Here is a 22,064-nt window from a genome sequence, read left to right as displayed (position 1 = left end):
TCCTACACTTTTTAGGATAGCTTTTTTAATGGTGTTCTTCATGGTCATCTTTATGTTCCTACACTTTTTGGGATAGCTTTTTTAAGCTTCTTAGTCCTCATATTTTCTCTCCTATGGGAGGGGCATATTTTGTATCGATAATAAAAGTAGTCATTGGAAGGATTATTTCTGTCCTTCAGTTTTTCATATTCTCCTCTTTCGAAGAATTTTTTTTATATTTTTCTCCCTTTTTCATCTGAATAGGTTGTCTCCATGGATATCTAATGTACCCTTGTTGTCAAGACCCATCCTTGCATCATTTGAATGTTTTATCATTGTCCTTGAGTTGCATTGGAAAGGGGTGTTGGTATTAAAAAATACATTACCTATGAAATATTCCCAATTGAATTTCACCCTAAACTTTACACTTTCCCACCCCTTTGTGATTTTGTCAAACCGTTTGCTTGAAAGATGAAGGTATGGTTTCAGTTTGCAGGATGTAAAAGTGTTTGTTTGCTATGAACATTTGATAGTTGTCTTGCTCAGAAAAAAGATAACTAAATCTTCCATAAAAGATGCAGAATGAATCTAAAAAACATTCCATTTAGTTGCAAAGATTGATACAAATGGTTTGAGCAGAATATTATTTCTGACCTTATTTAATCGTGTCCCAGTCTAATACTGCAGAAGACAAGTTATGTCGATCTTCATACAACAATCATGATGTCTCCAGGAAAATCTTCGCACACCTCTGGAGAATATTATTCATGTTCACCCAAAAATGGTTCTAGGTCCAAAAACAGAGTCCTCAACGCAACGCTGAATACTCTCGATGGGTTCAAAAAATACAAATACACTGAGAAGACAAATCTGCTAATAAGAATGGAAACAAGGCCAGATTATTCAGCAACGAGAACTGCCAGAATCTCCAGAAATAACAATAGCTTATTCCCCTCCACAGTCGCCTCCATACCTGCGAAATTACTCCTCACACCAAAATCACTGAAGACTCACGCAATAAGATCGTATACAGAGGTCAGATTTCCTCCATTGGTCCATTCCCAAAATAAACAACTTCCAATCCTTCTTCGCAGCCTCGCGTCTAAGGCAGGTATCGCGCCATTGACCATAACAAACAAAAAAAATTACTCACGCCAGACTTAATATAAGCTTCTTTCATAGTTGGTCCGATAATATCTTCACCAAATACTCTAAATTCTCAAATAATTTAAATTAAATCATTATAAAGTCCTAGAGTTGCACTTTAGTTTCAAAAGATGAAATCAAACATTCAAATCGCCTTAAGTATTATTGTCACCATCTCACAAATAATTAAAACACCAATATGATTAATTTCCACGATAATTCCAACTATGCACACAACCATTATATTATTCCAAAAGCCATGATAAGATTACAATAAACCCCAACCTTCAATAATTTAAAATAAAGCATATTTCATAAGTCACCTCCCAATAAAGAAAATAATATTGTATTCCAGACTATATTGTGCTACAAATATTGCTACGCCAACTGGATACAAATATGGACAACATACTCTAGCAAAACCTCCAATTTATTATTCTGTCACCAATCTGCAGTTATTTTTTGTATAGCTGATTTCCACAATCTTCATTATTAGCCTGAAGAATCTGTATGATTGTTCCAAGACCAATTAACATCCTATTAGCTCGGCAGCTAAATTGAGAAGATCAGGTGAGATGGATGAGAAAATGATAGTGTTCCTACATGCATACGCAGCATCGTTAGCGGGTATTCTCATTGGGTACCTTATCCGCAATTCAGGGTATAATTGGGAGACGCTCCCAGGAAGGGCCATGAGAAGCAAAGGGCAGTTCTGGATGGATGTTGGGGCCCCCGGGCAGTTCTGGATGTTGAGGCTCCCAGCGTTGTTTCAGAAGCATACGAATTGGATACCATATCAATATCAGTTGTTACACCGCCCCCGTATTGGACACATCTTGCACTATCGAAAATGTTATGCCCGAGTTTCAATCCTGAGAATGCAATTCGAGAAAAATCTCTCAAATCGATACAAATGATAAAAAATTCAACTGACGATCATATCCAATCCCAATACTATTATTATAATGTTGATTTTCTCATACAAACAATTCCACCCATTATGAATTAAAGTGACTTTATTTAATTAAAGTTTAAGTCACTTTATTAATTAATTATCTAATATTTTCTTTAATTTTAACGGAAAATTATTAAATAATTAATCTAATTACCCTAACTAGGTTCACTTCAACAACTATTCACACCTGAGTTTATTTAGGTCATTTATTTTTTATATTTTTTATCCCATGTCATATTAAGACACTTGTCATGAGATTAACTGCTTTAAGGTTTCATTTAGGGTTTCATTCTTGCCTTTATAATAAGATCATATAATTCATTATATTTATTTTGTAATTGTTTTTTGATCTTGCTGATCTCATTCTGATTCCTATTCTAATAAGTTCTTTCATTTCTCTAACATTTAATTTGATTCCTACTTTGACAAGTTCTTTCATTTCTCTAACATTTGATTTGATTCCTACTTGGACAAGTTCTTTCATTTCTCTAACATTTGTCTTCGTCTAATTTCAAATATTTTTATGACTTGTTTGTTTAAGCATTAATTTTAAAGTCGCATTATATAAATATTTGGTGAAAAACAAATAGCCAATCACTTTTTTACTAACATCGTATCCACTATAAGGCCCTCAATTATTGACTTCTACATATTAGTAATGATGTTTCATCTGTAAATAATGTATTATCTTACGAAACCTTACGTGCACATTTCCATATACATTGGGAATCCAATCACTTGCAGGTTGCTAAAGTAAAGCTAGATGATTTTGGTTTTTCTTAATATATTTTCATCTCTCGAGTAATCAAAACAAAATATGGCCCCAATACATTCGAGTTCACGTCATTATGTATCCGATGTAGGTCAAGTGAGGCCGTCAAGTGACATATCTGAGCTGTATCTAGATGCCTGCGTATTCCGAAGTACTTGTCTCGTCTAAGCCATATCCATGTTGAATACTTCATATGGCACTCTTCCCAAGCAAAAGTAACATTGCATAAGTTTTGAATTCAAAGGTCTCTATTTTTACAATAAAAGTAAGCAGCAACTGATTCATTCTGGTGAGCTTGACAGAAACCAAGGAGATCAGCTCAATAACAAACATTAAGTTTCCACAATCCATGTGATAGTGATCAGCTGCTTCTGGATTAGATTGTGTAAATTTTTGCATCAAATCAAAGACAATTTCCAATATAGAAAAGACGGGGCCAAGACACAACTGATCTTGATTCTGACAGTTGCTTTGAACAATTTAGTCTGCATCAATAATATTATATGCTCAAAAGTCAACGTGAATGGCAAACAGTCAAGTTCAGTTCTCCTGGTGTGCCTTACACTTATTTTTCCTAGGTGAAACCTACTTAAAAATGCCTTAGCTGACAACGAATGGTTGAAGAAAACCAAAAATACTTATGTACAACTTAAATAACAAAAAAAGATAATATTACTCTTAAACAATTGCAAAACAGCTAGAACCTTAATGTTTTATGTGGTTCTTATGCACTGGGAAAGAGATCTCTATGGTGAAACACAGTTCGGTAACAAATGTAAATAGCTGTATATCAAACATAAATCACGCTGGGCGAACCCACCGACAGAATCAAATCCAAAAAAGTATGTCAATTGGAAAAAATCTTCAGCAGCTCATCAACTCCACTAATGGATACAATTAGACCGAATAAATAATGTACTACGAAAGTGGTTATTGAACGGTGCAAATCAGTTGACAAATAATTATGAAAACTCATTTAATTTGAAGGACAAATTTATACAAATACATGAGCCATTAATATAATGGATGTACTCGCTTGGTACCAGGTTACAAGTTTTCATTTATTATTATTCTCCATTAATGGATGTACCAAAGGTACATTGAACAGAGCCATCAAGAATGATACAACAGAGAATCTCAATTAACATCACAAAAAATATCTCTCCCTGAATGAGCAGATAAAACACAGTGCTTCCTTGATATTAAGGTAAGACTTGAGTAGAGGAGCACTAATACTATTCAGCAGATTTGTTGGCAGTGACCACAAACCCCTCTGCTGTAGCGTCGTCCAGTAAATAATCAAAACAAAATATATTATGTTTCACTGTGATGAATCATTTCTGATCTGATTTACGAGATGGCCCATTACTGGTAAGAGTCTGAATAATAGCTTGCAAAACCTTGATTTCACCATCTTTCTTTGCTATCTCCTCTTGCTTGGCACGCAACTCCTCCGTATGTATTTTAAAAACCTCTGAAACATGAGAAAAATATGCTATGAAATAAAAGTTATGAGGTCAATGATAAGAATCTATGCAGGGAAAGCTAGTCGTCTAAGAGTCAGTTTTTCATGTACAGATTGCAAACTTAAATACAAACTTCAAAAACTCAGAGACAATCAATCTGAACAAAGAGATTACAACTTTATATATTGATTATACATGATTAAAAAAAGCTACAATCAAACTAAAATAAAAAATCTACAGCTCTTTAGTATCTTTGCACTCATATCCCCCAAGGACTTGTGTATATTAGAAGTCATTTAGTGAATGGCATTAACTTAAAAGAAAATGAATAGCCATCGTTTTGGTTTCCTATATACAAGTTACAACCCAAGTCAGCTTAACCTTTCTAAAATGACTTTTTACTTCAATATATCCCACATGAGGTACTTGTATCATGTCACTGTATTTAGAAATATGAAAAATAAAATAAAAAATTATAAATTATATAATGCTCATAAGTTGTAACAAAATACTGATGTCTTTTATTCATTATCCGAGCAACCAATTTAACTTTTAAGTTAATGGGCATCTGTCAGTTAGAGATTAACACTTCTTATCTCTATTTAGGTACGTACTCAGTAGAAAAATTTGCTAACAAAGATTATAGCTTTCGGATGTGGTCTACTGGCAAGTTACGGTAGTAAAATATTAGTTCATAAATAACCCGGATCCAGTTCATAGCTCGGACGTTTAGTTCCATCCTTGTGAAAGGTAGTAACTCCCCAATAACTTGATGGCCCATGGCTGTAGAGATTGTTATTCAAGTAGTCAAGGCTTGCAAATCCAACGGTTGAAGTTGTAGTCACATAAATCTGTCCACTTAATTAAATGAATACTTAGTATTTATTTGATTATTTAACCATCAATTAATAATTAATTAAATTAATATTTAATTAATTCATCTTAACCCTCTTCTCCTATTAATTAAATAAATTATTCAATTTATTTGATTTAATTCACTTAACCAAATTCATACCATTAATTAAATAAATAACTCATATTTATTTAATTAAATCTTCTCTCACATTTAAATAAATTAATATTTATTTAAATCCCCCGAAATCCCACCTCTCACATTTAAATAAATTAACATTTATTTAAATCACCTTTATCCTCTACCCACTTGTATTTTCCTACAAAAGCAAGTTGCACAACTATTTTAAATAAATTATTTATTTAAAATCCTATTTATCCTCACCCACTTGAAACCTTTAATGGTTTCCCTTAAAGTATTCAAACTTGATGGCTTTAAAGTCTTCAAACTTGATGGCTTCCTTCTATAGTCTTCTTAAGACTTTAATAGTTTTCCTTAAAGTCTTCAAGCCTTTAATGGTTTCCCTCAAAGTCTTCAAGCATTTTAAATGCTTTATCTTCTTTTTCTCATTTAAATAAATTAATATTTATTTATCCAAATTCAAATTACACCATTTAATTGAAATAAATGATTTTATTTTAATTGAAAATACCAAAATTTCTCCCACTTGCATTTTCCTACAAAATCCACTTGTATGCCTAAACCCCTTCTAGATTCTTCTAAACCCTTCCTAATTAGCCTAATCCATCCCCTAAATATTGTCACATTTCTAAGCAAATTGGAGTCACTTCTCAAAGACTCCAAAGTCTTTGAAAAGCAATTAATGCTTTGTGTGTTCAACAAATTAACCCTCAAAGTCTTGGATAACCTTTGAAAGCTTTCAACCTTCAACCACTTAATCCCCAAAGTCTCCAATAACCATTAATGGTTAATTCAACCCTCCCACATGGTTAAAACATTTGTTTTGACTCAACCTCTACCCAACCCAAAGGTCTCATCAGGCCATTGATGCTTTGACCATGATTATCTCTTAAACATTTGCACAAAGGTTTATCCTTGGATTAACTCTTAATCCAATGGGTAATCTTAATTTAGACTTGACCCTTACCTTCTAGATAACCATGAGGTCTTCTCATGCCTTTAATGCCTCCAACCTTTTCTCTCAACCCAATCCTATGTTGACACTTGTCATCATTTTATTGGTGCCAATTGTGCACATGGATCCCCAACTTTCAAACTTGGCCCTTGATTAAACCATTCAATCTTAACCCTTCATTTCCCCATTTCTTCTATAAATAGAACCCTTCTCCTCAAGCAAAAGGAAGCATTTAGAGTATTGTTGTTATACTGGCATTAGCATAGAGCTTTTTCATAGCATCACTATCTACTCTTGCATAGTATTTGCTTATCATATTCAACCATCTTGAATCTCCATATGGCATCCATGGCTAGTGCTAAAAGCTGAGAGCTAAACTCATTTGGGACTTGGAGAGGAGAGGAACAAGGGAGGAGCAACTATGAGCATCTTGATTAGCTATTTCATTCTATGTTTATATGCTTTCTATTTCATGCTTAATATCTCTCTTGATATGCCTGTTTAGGATAATCTTTTGTTGCTAACACTAATGTTTGTTTCTTGTGCTCTTATGTGTGTTGCCATCAAACAGATTTTCTAATCATTTTTGCAGAGCATCATTTGGTGAACCCGACGTGAATCCAAACACCAAAAAGATCAACTTTTTTTTTTAACCAATAACATGTTTGAATGTTGAAGATGTCACACAGGTTGCGCTTTTGACACTGTTTTGGTGCGTTTGACATTATTTTGGCGCTATTCACTCTGTTTCAGTGCTTTTCCCTTCTCTGTCTTTCCCTTTCTTTTAGTGTGTTTGTGTTAAATAGTGCCTCTGTTCAAACGCAGACTAGCGCTATTGTAACAAAACGTTGTACAAATCACCTTGTAACCAAAAAAAAAAAAAAATTAGGCTTGTAGAAACCCACCAAATAGGCGGATTTTACTAACTATTTTTCTCTTTTGTGCAGATTTAAATTAGATTAAAAAGTAGATTTATATTTTTTACTAACTTGTTTTTTTAAGTTGGTTTTAAAAATGAATTCACTTTTTATTTTGGTTTAAAATTAACTTCACATTTCAAATTTGGGCTTTTAAAAAAAGAATCACACATTTGTTTGGGGCTCTTAAAAAGAATTTCATTGTTCCAAGGTAAAAAGAACCACAAACTTATACAAAAACAACTTTTTTTTTTTTTTGCAAGTTAGGAAACAAACTTTGTTTTGGTGCTTAAAATCAACGAGGCAAATTTTATTTCTTGCATCAAGATAAAACTCACAATCCACACTTCCATTTTTGGTGCAAATAAAATTCACAATCAACTTGTCTCATTTTTAAAGCAATTTTACTTCATGCAAACGTGTTTTTCATTAAATTGACCAGGATTTTCAAATTCTAGTTTACTCAAACAATTGCCTTTGAAGTTAAAAAGAACACCATGGCTGTTGGAGCAACATCTCCAAATAGTTAGATCACATTTGTAATGGTGGATTAAAAAGAACAAGTGTCTTTCGTACTTGGCACACTTGTGCAAAAAGTCAGTCGAGTGGTCCTACCTCTAACACACACTATCCTCTCCCTTGGCTTTCGTGGTCCTAGGTGCAAGAGAAAAGTGTTAGTAACACTCAAAATTTTATCTTTTTAAGAGAGGCCTGCCAAGGGATCGATACTCTTGGGAACGACCTCGAGCGGTAAATCCTTCGAGCCGCTATAGAAATCAGGTGAGAGCGAAAGCTGTAGCCTTGGGTATAGCTGTTCCTACAGTGTAACTGGCCGAAAGGACAAATGGGCCCCACCACCAGTTACAAGGCTCTTAAGTGAGTCACTGCAGAATGAACTTATGTCCAAAAACATCGAACATGACTAAACACCTTTAAGTAGTAGCCCACCTGTTCTATTGATTGAGGATATTTGAGGTATAATTTAGTGCAAGAGCATAGATGGTTTTGCTCCCAAGATACTCACCATACATATTTCCTTGAGTAAAAACATAGCTTTTTGAAAGGTCACTTGTGGCTTGATAAAAGTGGTGACTCCCCCATCATAGGGATCATCTATTTGTTATGCTCGTGCAAGACTTAGTATATCACATTCTTACCTGCCAAGGCGGGATTCATAAGGTATGTAGTACCAAAGTCGAAGAAATATCAAGATGTGGGCTAAATTTATCACAACTGGCCATTTGACCTTAGGGATAAAGAGTGTTTGAAGTGTGTTCGTTTTACAGACCTAGTGCAAATTGAGCCGACTTCAGGCTTTGGAAATACACCTTAAAATACATCTAAAGGAAGGGTCAAAAACAAGTCCAAGAATTGGGTTGATCTAGACCCATACTCATTTGTGCCTTTGAGGCTACAATTTTGTGTTTGTGTGCTTGCTTTGTTTTCTTGTCAAAGAAAAAATCAGAAAATCAATCCCAAAAACAAAGTATTCATCCAACATCTGTCAACACAACCAAAAATACCAAAAACAAAGTGCAAACAACACAGAGTCACAACTTTTATGACCATTCTTCACATCTTGCGAAAGAAGAAGTGTCATCAGAATATCACCTTGAAAAGGAGACCACTAAGCTCAAAGGCTTTGATCAAAAGGAGGAAATTCTTCTATCTCAATAGACAAATCTTTGTCTCACATAGAGTTTTTCTATATCGCATGCGTCTATACCTTCAAGGTAAAACAAACGAGTTTGATTCCAAATCATTAAACCGCAGAGCTTTTGTGCAATATAGAGCTCTGAGTTATCACAAAAATCAAGGAGGAAAGATTAATCCCAGTTTCTTCCCAAACATCTGTATCACCTACAACATAGCTCGAGAAGTGCCACCAACGCCTGAAAGGGAAGAGATAGAGTTTGTCCCATTTATAACCCAAAGTTTTTATTGAAGTTGAAAAACAAAAACATCCATCATCTCATTCATACATCATCACTTCATCATCAATCCATCCCAAAACTCTCAAAACATTAAGAGGTTCTTGTCCCAAGATTCCCTTTTAGATATTGCTTAAAATCAAAACACATCACATCACTTTTTAGATTGTTTCTACATCTAGGATAAGCTCATCCTAAGAGACACATCTAGGCAGGTTAAAACTAGTTCATGAGTGAATCCTCTCATTGCTAGGTAGTCTAAATCTGTAACACATCTCAGATTTCTCTACACCTTATCACATCCAAAATCTATCAAAACAAGCAAGCAATTCAAAGAAGGAATTTCGGTTACATCTATCTCAAAGTGCTAGAGATCTACATACAAACACAAATCACCAACCATCAATCTTTCATTTCATCAACTCATCATCATCTTCAATCAACTTCAAAACCAAACTTGTAAACAAAATGGCTCAAACCCGATCCCGATCAAGGCAACGAGAAATAGAAATTGAGGAAGAAGAGGACAACCTCAATGAATTTCAAGAAGCACTTGGAGGAAATGTAAATGACGAAAACCCAAGTACTCCCACTCCTGCAACAATAGAGAGGGCCCAGCATAACCCTCTCTTTAACAGACTGTTTGACGAAATACTCAGGAGTAATGCGGATGCTCACTTCTTAAAACTCGTTCAAGAAGGAGCCAAACTCCCCTCTGACTTTGATCTTGCCCAATTAAGACATGCATCAGAAAGACAAAGTCGCCATGAGGAGGAAAGAGGTAGAGATCACATCAGATATAACATTCCTCGAGGTAACCCACCACCTCCTCCTCCAAATGAAATGGAGATGTTGCGGCAACAAATCGAGAATCTCGCCCAACAACTTCATAGTGGTGTTAAGACCAATCAATTCTCACTTAACGACATCTGTCCCTATCCGTTTGATAGGAATCTTTATATGCCACCCTTTCCACGCGAGTTTGAAACACCCAAATTTGAAAAATATAGAGGAAAGGGGGATCCCCGTGATCATGTCCGAGAATTTCATTCTGCTTGTCTTGAAGTGGCTTATGAGGACACATACCTAATGCGCCTTTTTCCCCAAAGCTTGGGAGGAACAACCACATCATGGTTTTCCCGACTTCTAGGTGGCATTAGAACATTTGAGGAACTCATCCAGAAGTTCCTATCTCATTACTCTTATAACATTGAACGCGACATCACCATGGCTGATCTGTGCAATACCAAACAAAAACCAGGTGAACTATTCTCAGTATTCCTGCAACGATGGCGCCAAATGTCTAGCAGACGTTCTCTTCAGTTACCTGAACGAGAACTAGTGGAAATTTTCATTTCCAACTTAAACAAAGAAATGGAATTTCACCTGGATGTCAAAGACACAGACTCTTTTAACGATATGATCACCAAGGGTTTAAAATGTGAAAGGGCACTCATCAAGAAAGGACTCATCAAAATCTTTAATGAACCAAAAGATGGTCCTCGCCCGCGCTTCAATAGCGATAAACCAAACTTCTGGAACAAGAATAAAAATATCGTCAACGATGGGGTTGTGGATGCTCGAACTATCCAAAATGCACAACCTGTGGTTCGATTTGCAGGACAAAATCCTCCACCTCAAAATAACACAAATGTTCCTCCTAATCAAGGTCGCATCACATCTCAAGATGAACCAAGACCTCGTCAGCAAAAACAAAAACGCACATATACTCCCTTAGGGGAACCCATTGAAACAGTGATGCGACAACTCATTTCTCAGAATTTGATCACTCTACCTAAGCTATCCAACTATGAACCTCAGGTCAAACCGGCATGGTGGAGAGATACTGAATACTGTGAGTTCCATCAAGGAAGAGGACACAAGACAAGTAATTGTCACCGATTGAAAGATCTCATTCAAGATCTCATTGATCGAGGAGAAATTGAGATTGAAGGACATGACGAAAAAACAACCAATAATGATCATCTGATGTTCAAGAATCCACTTCCATCACAAGATCAAAGGGGTCCTTCCACTTCCAGACGAGGTCCTGATACCACTGATTATACGCAAGCTGCATATAATTACACTGTCAATCACTTGTATGATGCCAGTGAACAAATTGCAACTATCACTTTCAAAAATCCCACCCCAAATTGCAATGTTGTTACACGTCGTGGCAAGGTCACCATAAAGGCAGCTCCACAAGGCACCACCTCCATCCCAAAGCAATATAATCTTGTGGAACAATTAGATAAAACGCCTGCGCTCATATCCATTTTAGAGCTATTGCGCCTATCACCATCTCATAAAACTATCTTGGATCAAGCACTCCAAGAGGGGTCAGTCCCTGCAAACCTGAATACGGACCAATTTCAAGCCATGGTTGGAAATCTAAAGTCATCACCGAAAGTGACAACTCTTCTTTCCAACAACCTCATAATGCTTCCCTACACATTGAAGGCTTTATCAACCAACACAGGATCAAGCGAGTCTTGATAGATAATGGAGCAGGCCTAAACATTTGTACACTGCAATTGGTCACAGCATTGGGATATGCAATAGAATCAGTGGATCCTCGCAAGAAGATCACCATCAAAGCCTATGATGATGCAGAGCGTTCATCTAAAGGAGCTGTGGTCCTACCAATCCGAGTGGGCCCTGTGGTAAAACACATAATTTGTCAGGTTCTGGACCTTCCTCTGCCATATAATCTATTATTAGGGAGACCTTGGATACATGCCATGCAAGCCGTTCCATCTACCTACCATCAATGTATCAAGTTCCCACATAACGGTACAGAGATCACAATCTTGGGCGATGCAAATCCCTTTGCATTTTGCCATAATATCAACCATCAACCAGAAATTACTGTTCCTAATAATAGGGAAGCCATTTCCTCCACATCATATGTAAGTCCCGCCTCTCTTGCCAGTTCAAACACCACTATACCGAAGCAAGAAAAGCTTAAGATGAAGATCGCAGAGGAAGGTCCTGGGGAATACAACTTGAGTCAACTCTTTTGTGTGGGACAAATGCCCACTTCTCCTAGAACTCATGGTAAACCACAGCAGTTACTCCAGCAACCACTAATCACGCCTGCATGTGCCCTAACACCTTTTGTTCTTGGAAAGAGTCAAGAGGAAGAAACACAAGATGAGGACCTAACGGACTGGATCTATAAAGATCCCATCACCACTGACAAACCGCAAGTTACACTTCCTATGGAACAATATGGCAAAGGCCTCCTCATTATGCAAAGAATGGGATATGATGGTCAGAGTGCTTTGGGATATTGCAAACAAGGACGACATGAACCTCTGCTACCAGAATTCAAGCCCAAAGGTAATACAGGCCTAGGCTTTGAAAAAGAGATCCTTCCTAAACTCAAATTCAAAGGCAAAACCAGTAAACCATTTTGCCCACCTACTGCAAAGAGGACACCTTTCATAATCAAAGCACCATCAAGCCATATCCCCACTGCCCCATCGAGGCTCACAAACCCAACACCACCATCTATAATACCAAACATCCCACCAATCGAACCAATACTCCCATCCGCAGCACCCATCACATCAATAATACCAGTAGCAGCAGCAACTCTATCAAAACCCGCAGCAGCATCTATGGCACCGACAGTATCAACAAAAGCAACTGAGTCAATATTACCACTACTCCTTGTGCCAGATTCCTTGATCCCCACCAAACTTCCTGCAACACCGATTACTACAAAGGTCCATAAACCAATCACGCCTGCAGTATTCAACTCCAGCGACATCCCAGTATGGTATAGCAATCGGATGCTGGAAAGTGATTCAGAGACCGACTCACATGAGTGGGAATTTGATTCTGTACAGCTTAACACTTCAGATGAGGAAGACACGTCACCACCTCCGCCACGCAAAGACATTCCTGTTTACGGAGAAGCACAGATAAAGACCACTTGGGTACCTGAGCTGGAAACATCTTCCACAGACCCTACGTCTCATCCTACGTCGGATTCTGATAGGGAGAGTACCATCAACGACCTTCACCACACTGTCTTAACCCTCACTGATACATCTCCCGCACTTAACTTAATCGATGAAGTAATGCCCATTATCCACCCTGAACTCATCGAATGGAACCAACCAAATCCCCCATGTCTTGACCTCTTCCAAAACGATGAGGCTATCATTGACTTTTTGGAATTAAAGGATAATCTACCACGCGGGGATCACAAAGCTGGATTCGCCATTGAACTTAATAGCGCAGCATACTTTGGGGCGGATGCCAAACCCTTCAGCTGCAAAAATATAACATTAAAACATGGATCTTCCAGTGAAAACCACACTGTGGCACTGTTTGATCCAACAAAAGTAAAAAGAAAGAGCGTATCCAACGGTGAAAACCTCTCTGAGGCACTTGAGGATGAAGGGTTTGACATTCTCCCTGCTAGTACACAACAGGAACGATCGACGATTCTCATTGAGGAGACTAAAGAATACAATGTGGGGACTCCTGAAAACCCTCATATCATACATCTGGCATCTCTTCTCACTCCAGAGGAACAGCCTCAATTTATAGAGTTCTTCCAACAGCGTCAGATCAACTTTGCATGGTCATATGCAGACATGCCTGGGCTTGATCCTGATTTAGTCATGCATCATCTCACAGTAGCAAAAGGAGCCAAACCTGTCAAGCAGAAGCTTCGTAAGATGCATCCTCAGATTGCCATGCTAGTCAAAACAGAACTCAAGAAACTCCTAGATGTTGGTTTCATTAGACCAATTGATTACGCAGAATGGATCTCCAATATTGTGCCAGTCGGCAAACCAAAAGGGGGCATCCGCATTTGTACAGACTTTAGAGATCTGAATAAGGCATGTCCTAAGGATGACTTTCCCCTACCAAATATCGACATCATAGTGGATTTGACAGCAGGACATGCCATGCTTTCACTCATGGATGGCTTTTCAGGATACAATCAAATAAAGATCGCACCAGAGGACCAACATAAGATAGCCTTCACATGTCCATGGGGCACATACTGCTGGAATGTAATGCCTTTTGGTCTAAAGAATGCAGGAGCGACCTATCAAAGAGCAATGACCACCATCTTCCATGACATGATGCATACTATAATGGAAGATTATGTGGATGATTTACTAGCAAAATCACTTACTAGAGAAGGACATCTTCACATCTTAGATAAAATCTTTGATAGACTGGAACAATACCATGTTCGACTCAACCCAAAGAAATGTGTCTTCGGAGTGACCTCCGGGAAGCTTCTAGGATACATTGTCTCAAGCAAAGGCATTGAGGTCGATCCAGCAAAGGTTAAAGCAATCATGGACATGCCACCTCCAAAGAATATCAGTCAGCTAAGAACACTACAAGGACGGCTTCAATCCATCCGTAGATTCATTGCACAATTGGCTGATAAGTGTCACCCATTCACACACCTGCTACACAAGAACATCCGCTTTCAGTGGGATGCCCGATGCCAGCAAGCATTTCAGGCGCTTAAAGACTATCTCATGAATCCACCATTGTTGATGCCACCAGATCCAAGTAGACCGTTGTTACTTTATATCTCAGCGACAAGTACAGCATTAGGTGTATTACTGGCACAACATAATGCAGAAGGCAAAGAGTGTGTTGTATACTACATCTCTCGTACACTGGTTGGCTATGAACTCAATTACACACCTATTGAGCGAGCTTGCCTAGCAGTAATCCTGGCAGCCACTAAATTGCGGCACTATCTATTAACACACAAGGTACAACTCATTGCAAAGATTGATCCACTCAAGTATTTACTCAGCAAAGCAGCATTGACAGGTCGCTTGGCCAAATGGGTGATGATTCTAAGTGAATTTGACATCGAGTACGTGGACCGTAAAGCTATCAAAGGTCAAGTTATTGCAGATCAGTTGGCCGATGCACCTCTCATAGGTGATCATCCTCTCATTTCCAATTTTCCAGATGAAGAGATATTCATGATCACAACAGCACAACCATGGAAACTATATTTTGATGGTTCATACCCTAGGCACGGCTCGGGGGCAGGCATTCTGTTTATCACACCTCAGGGTGATAGCATCCCGAAGTCTTACAGGCTCACATTTCCATGCACAAACAACATAGCAGAGTATGAGGCCTTGATCACGGGACTCAGATTAGCCATACAATGGAAATTAAAAGAACTGCAAGTATATGGCGATTCCCAACTAGTCATTCGACAAGCAACAGATGAGTATCAGACCAAAGATGATAAACTCATGCCATACAAGCAAATGGTGGACAATCTAAAGACATCATTTACTACTATCACTTTTGAGCAGATACCAAGAGATCAGAATCGAGCTGCTGACGCTATGGCTACCATCGCATCTCTACTAGATCTTCCACAGAATTCCACATGCTACGAGTTCTTGGTAGAACAACTTTGGATCCCTGCTTATGATATCCCCGAATCTGAAATGATATGTTGCCTTGTTGGTTCTGAATCCCCATGGTACGGTGAGTTCTACACCTATCTCCACGATCACACCCTTCCTCCCAACCAATCAAATAACCAACGTAAAACCTTCATTCGCCAAACTGCTCGATATACCATTATTGCCGAAACCCTATACCGACGCGGTCTTGATGGTACTCTCCTTCGATGTCTGGAACAAGATGAGATAACAAAGGCTTTGGAAGAGGTACATGAAGGAATTTGCGGGACTCACTCAAGTGGTCCGTCACTAGCCAAGAAACTCATGCGAGCTGGATATTATTGGCCATCTATGGAAAAGGATTCCTACTACTTTGTCAGGAAATGCAAGAAATGTCAAGTTCACGGTGACCTGATACATGCACCGGCCCAGGAACTGCAACCAATCACGACACCATGGCCTTTCTGTCAATGGGGCCTTGACCTTGTGGGTAAGATTCATCCATCTTCATCCAACGGCCATAAATTCATTATTACCGCCACCGAATATTTCACCAAGTGGATCGAAGCTGTTCCACTTACCCAAGTCACCGGCAAGCAGATCGCCTCATTCATCCTCAATTACATCATCTGCCGGTATGGTGTGCCCATGTCCATTGTCACAGATAACGGTCTTCCTTTCAAAAATCAGGATGTCCGTGAGCTTTGTGAGAAATTTCATATCCAACACCGCTTTTCCACTCCCTATTACCCACAAGGCAATGGTCAGGCCGAAGCATCCAATAAAAACATATTGAGGATCCTAAAGAAGACAGTCAATGATGTCGGCTGTGATTGGCATGTTCAATTGAATCCAGCGCTATGGGCATATCGAACTAGCATTCGGACCCCTACAGGTGCAACTCCTTATTCATTGGTCTATGGTGCTGAAGCTATCTTACCTATTGAGGTCGAGATACCATCCTTACGAGTTTCATTGCACAATCTCATCGATGATGAAGCATACAGAGTATCCCGTCTTCAGGACTTAAGAGTTACTAGATGAGAAGCGACAAGCTGCATACAATCACCTCAAAGCCTATCAGCAGCGCATGAGTAGAAGCTACAATCACCGAGTTAGATCTCGTACATTTGAGGTAGGTGATCTTGTTCTTCGAGAAAATCCTCGCAACCAACCAAACAGAGAACATCAAGGCAAGTTTGAATCAAACTGGTTGGGCCCATATGTTGTCACTGCTGTATTCGGGTCCGGGGCATATCAGTTGGCTACATCAGACGAAGAACCGCTCGCAGATCCAATCAATAGCATGCACCTCAAACGGTTTTATACCTAAGGTATACAGAGCATCAGGCTCCCCTACATATCAGAAAATATCAAAAACATTCAGAAAATGTCCTAAAGAAAATACAAAAACATTCAAAAAAAGTAAAGAAAAAGCATGCATCCAAACGGTGAACAACCACTCCGATGGCACCTTGGGTAAGTGCGATGGTGAAAACCTAGCAAACAGACGCCACTCGTAAGGGCTATGGCTCCATTATCTTTTTAGACTTGTTGCGATCACATTTACTTCATACATACATCCATCCATCCAAAGCCATGGCTTGTTATTCATCTATCATTAAGAAAGTACTCCATGCGTCTAGCATCCCACCTTTTCATAGTCAGGTCTAAAAACTGGGGGCAATACCCTTAACCTATTGATGGAAGTGGATTCTACATTGTCTTATGTGTCATTACGCTCTTCATTCAGGCAATCATCAAAAATATCAAAAACATTCAAAAATGTCCCAGAAAATATCAAAAACATTCAAAAATGACTCACAAAATCCACAAACATTCAAAAACTATTACACAAAATCCAAAAAACATCAAAAAACCATCGAAAATCACCCAAAAACATGACAACACCTTGTACATATTCATCTGATCAGATACAAAACAAACATTGACAAAATACTCACACAAATGACCACTTATCACTCGACCAACACAATCAACATCAACAATCCAAACTATCTTTAAAAACAAGGATGCATCCTTCCTTACCAAAACAAAGACAAAAGTGACGTTTTCTTTGACAAGAAAATTATGTTAAGCTATCAAATACTTGGTTGATTCGTGAGTAATTCATTTGTTTATCTGTATCGGGATCTTTCAGCATTGTTTTGTATCATTTGCGCATTATTTCCGATGAAGTTCTGGGGCATGTACTAATGGTGTCTACGTGGGAAGTTCACTAAGCTATGTGATCATAGGCAAAAATACAGTCATAGATCACTACGGCTTGCTAACTACAGCGTATACCTCGACCATATGAGCATGAACCATTACCAAGGATCCATATTCTTTTATTCTTTATGTATATACTATTTGTTTACAGGTACAATGCTCATTCTTTGGTTCCTCCTACCTCATCCAAAATGGATAAAGGTTTTTTATCTCTTAGTACGGTATGAACTTGTCTCAGGATATGATCAGCCTAAGATCAAGGAGGACGATCCAAGTCATGCATGAATAGAGATAATCCTTGTCTGTTCCGCAAGCAATACTCTGGTCGACTTGATCTCTTATATCAAATCGTTTGTATTAACTTGCTATATAAAATCCATGTAAGGAATACTCAGGTCATCTTGAATCATTATGTCAAGATGCTTGTATTCTCTTCCAAACATTTTAAAAGCTCAATGATGAAAATAGAGCACTATGGATCGTCATTCCATCTCATCTATATATACTGCATTCCGTTGCATTCCAACCATCCATACATTCATAATAGCTGCATATCATGCATACATAGTCATAATAATGCATACTCTATTTTCCTCTTCTTCCATAGGAATGAGTCATAGGTCCTCCATTTCTTCTAACATCGAACCCCCCCAACCCTCCCCATCTCAACAATCACCATCACATACCCTACATCATGTCCCAATCAACCTAATCAAGCCACGTTCATCACCATCCATCTCTAAATAGGAGGGATTGTGTTTCCTATCCTAAGTCATCCAATAAGTCAAGAAAGTTCCTCTATTTGCACAGATACATCGACTCCCACACACCTAGACTATCAACAGATACTCTGATCAAGTATCTTCGGGTCTCAACAGGTAATCGATCATGGTAATCCTAGACTACATCAGGCATTTATCATAATGACCTAGTCTCAACGGGGCTGCTATGATTCACCACAATCATCCATCACACGCACACACTATCAATCGATCAACCAATCAAACACAATCCAACGGACAATTACATCAATTGTCTACGTCTCAACGAGTATTTTGCTTCATATACCTTGACTTCATCGGGCAATTACATCAATTGTCTAAGTCACCATCAGGTCACTTTGATTCACTTACTCAGACTTTATCATGTCCAAGCAACCAACTGACATCAACTGTCACGTTTTGACTTGACCGGGGCAATTCAACCGATTGCACCAGATTGTCCAAACAATTTTGATCAATTGTATAGCATCAATCCAAACCCCACACTACATCTGCTATGTATCTCTTGCATGACCTCAGGGTACTCGCTGGCTTGTTGTTTCTTCCTATTCACTCCATTTTCTCCCATTCTTTCATCATTAGTTCTAATTTCTTTTATTCTACCTCCCCTCCACTTTTCATTCTTTTTCGAGAGATCGCCCGATTTAAAAAAAAAAAAAAAACATTCGGCCCATCTCTCGAGGGGGCATACCACCCATTAAATTTACATTTTATGGGGCATTTCTTCACACCTATTTTTCTTTCTTTGAAACGACGCGATAAACTGCACCGTCTCAAAGAGGGGCAAATGTAGTCACATAAATCTGTCCACTTAATTAAATGAATACTTAGTATTTATTTGATTATTTAACCATCAATTAATAATTAATTAAATTAATATTTAATTAATTCATCTTAACCCTCTTCTCCTATTAATTAAATAAATTATTCAATTTATTTGATTTAATTCACTTAACCAAATTCATACCATTAATTAAATAAATAAATCATATTTATTTAATTAAATCTTCTCTCACATTTAAATAAATTAATATTTATTTAAATCCCCCAAAATCCCACCTCTCACATTTAAATAAATTAACATTTATTTAAATCACCTTTATCCTCTACCCACTAATATTTTCCTACAAAAGCAAGTTGCACAACTATTTTAAATAAATTATTTATTTAAAATCCTATTTATCCTCACCCACTTGAAACCTTTAATGGTTTCCCTTAAAGTATTCAAACTTGATGGCTTTAAAGTCTTCAAACTTGATGGCTTCCTTCTATAGTCTTCTTAAGACTTTAATGGTTTTCCTTAAAGTCTTCAAGCCTTTAATGGTTTCCCTCAAAGTCTTCAAGCATTTTAAATGCTTTATCTTTTTTTTCTCATTTAAATAAATTAATATTTATTTAAATATTTATCCAAATTCAAATTACACCATTTAATTGAAATAAATGATTTTATTTTAATTGAAAATACCAAAATTTCTCCCACTTGCATTTTCCTACAAAATCCACTTGTATGCCTAAACCTCTTCTAGATTCTTCTAAACCCTTCCTAATTAGCCTAATCCATCCCCTAAATATTGTCACATTCCTAAGCAAATTGGAGTCACTTCTCAAAGACTCCAAAGTCTTTGAAAAGCAATTAATGCTTTGTGTGTTCAACAAATTAACCCTCAAAGTCTTGGATAACCTTTGAAAGCTTTCAACCTTCAACCACTTAATCCCCAAAGTCTCCAATAACCATTAATGGTTAATTCAACCCTCCCACATGGTTAAAACATTTGTTTTGACTCAACCTCTACCCAACCCAAAGGTCTCATCAGGCCATTAATGCTTTGACCATGATTATCTCTTAAACATTTGCACAAAGGTTTATCCTTGGATTAACTCTTAATCCAATGGGTAATCTTAATTTAGACTTGACCCTTACCTTCTAGATAACCATAAGGTCTTCTCAAGCCTTTAATGCCTCCAACCTCTTCTCTCAACCCAATCCTATGTTGACACTTGTCACCATTTTATTGGTGCCAATTGTGCACATGGATCCCCAACTTTCAAACTTGGCCCTTGATTAAACCATTCAATCTTAACCCTTCATTTCCCCATTTCTTCTATAAATAGAACCCTTCTCCTCAAGCAAAAGGAAACATTTAGAGTATTGTTGTTATACTGGCATTAGCATAGAGCTTTTTCATAGCATCACTATCTACTCTTGCATAGTATTTGCTTATCATATTCAACCATCTTGAATCTCCATATGGCATCCATGGCTAGTGCTAAAAGCTGAGAGCTACACTCATTTGGGACTTGGAGAGGAGAGGAACAAGGGAGGAGCAACTATGAGCATCTTGATTAGCTATTTCATTCTATGTTTATATGCTTTCTATTTCATGCTTAATATCTCTCTTGATATGCCTGTTTAGGATAATCTTTTGTTGCTAACACTAATGTTTGTTTCTTGTGCTCTTGTGTGTGTTGCCATCAAACAGATTTTCTAATCCTTTTTGCAGAGCATCAGAAGTCAAAGCTATATAGATGCGTGAAAGAAGATTTCAACTCAAAGAAATCTATCTCAGACCAATAGTTGCCCAACTACATGCAGAGACCTTGTAGCTGTTGCTAATAAGTTGGGTAATGATTCTTTGACAAGAGATCAAAAGATTCATTGTAGTGCAATTTACAGTAAACGAAGTGGTAGTTAGCAGAACTCTGTCATCCAGATAAACTCCACAGAGGCACCCAAGACTCGATGGTACAGAAACAGGTATCAAACACCTCAGCTACTAAGTTCTCAATAAAATAATCCTGGTGCACTCAGAATGGAACTTTGTCAATCAGAGATCTACCTAACTCTGTAAAATTTTAAAATTATGATTGAGACCCTGAGCAAAACCAGCCACAGAAAAATACTTCCATCTATCCTTAGTTACCTGTATTCCCTTTTCTTCCTCTTCATTACTTTCACTTCTCAGCATTCACAACATCAACTATAATGATTCACTTGATATAATGTGAACAAAGATAAAGGTTATTCTAAAGGATATGATAAGAATAGTGCATATATATTATTTTAGAAAAAGAAGAAGAGAATGAAGCATGGATCTAGTTTAGGAAATAAAGTAAATAAATCCATGTAAAGATTAGAAAATGGGAGAAATGGATATACAAGGCAGAAGTCAGAATTGGGTCATTAGCATTACACTTGAACAACAGCTCATACTCATACAAACAATGGCTGATAAATTAGATTGGTATGCACCTTACATCACCAAGAGCACAGAAGACATAGGGAGCTTTAAACTTCAGACTCTAAACGGCTACACATTATCTAATCAGTGAGTCACATGCATCTCCAGCCTTTCCATATATGATTTACACATTCCATCCCAAGAATCTCATACTCCAAATCAAAATACACGACATAGATAATATTATTGATGCTTCTATTTTCAAGTTATGACCATCTATCATATCATATGCCTATTGCTTTATAGAAACATAAGGACTGATATGCTATCA

General features: G+C 37.6%; 1 protein-coding gene across 1 annotated transcript in view; it reads right to left on the bottom strand.

The window, feature by feature from the left end:
• Positions 1-3,803: 3,803 nt before the first annotated feature.
• The window catches only part of LOC131076112 (uncharacterized), a 102,049-nt gene continuing 83,788 nt past the window's right edge, over positions 3,804-22,064 (bottom strand). The window contains exon 3 of the mRNA XM_058013162.2: positions 3,804-4,326. Coding sequence (XP_057869145.1) covers positions 4,187-4,326 — 140 coding nt within the window. The 3' untranslated portion in view covers positions 3,804-4,186. The remainder of the gene's footprint in view (positions 4,327-22,064) is intronic.

Source organism: Cryptomeria japonica, chromosome 10, assembly GCF_030272615.1.
Source record: "Cryptomeria japonica chromosome 10, Sugi_1.0, whole genome shotgun sequence".
In the NCBI taxonomy this organism is placed as follows: Eukaryota; Viridiplantae; Streptophyta; class Pinopsida; order Cupressales; family Cupressaceae; genus Cryptomeria; species Cryptomeria japonica.
The sequence above is the reverse complement of the archived record's forward strand: the minus strand, read 5'-3'. Positions and strand labels throughout refer to the sequence as shown.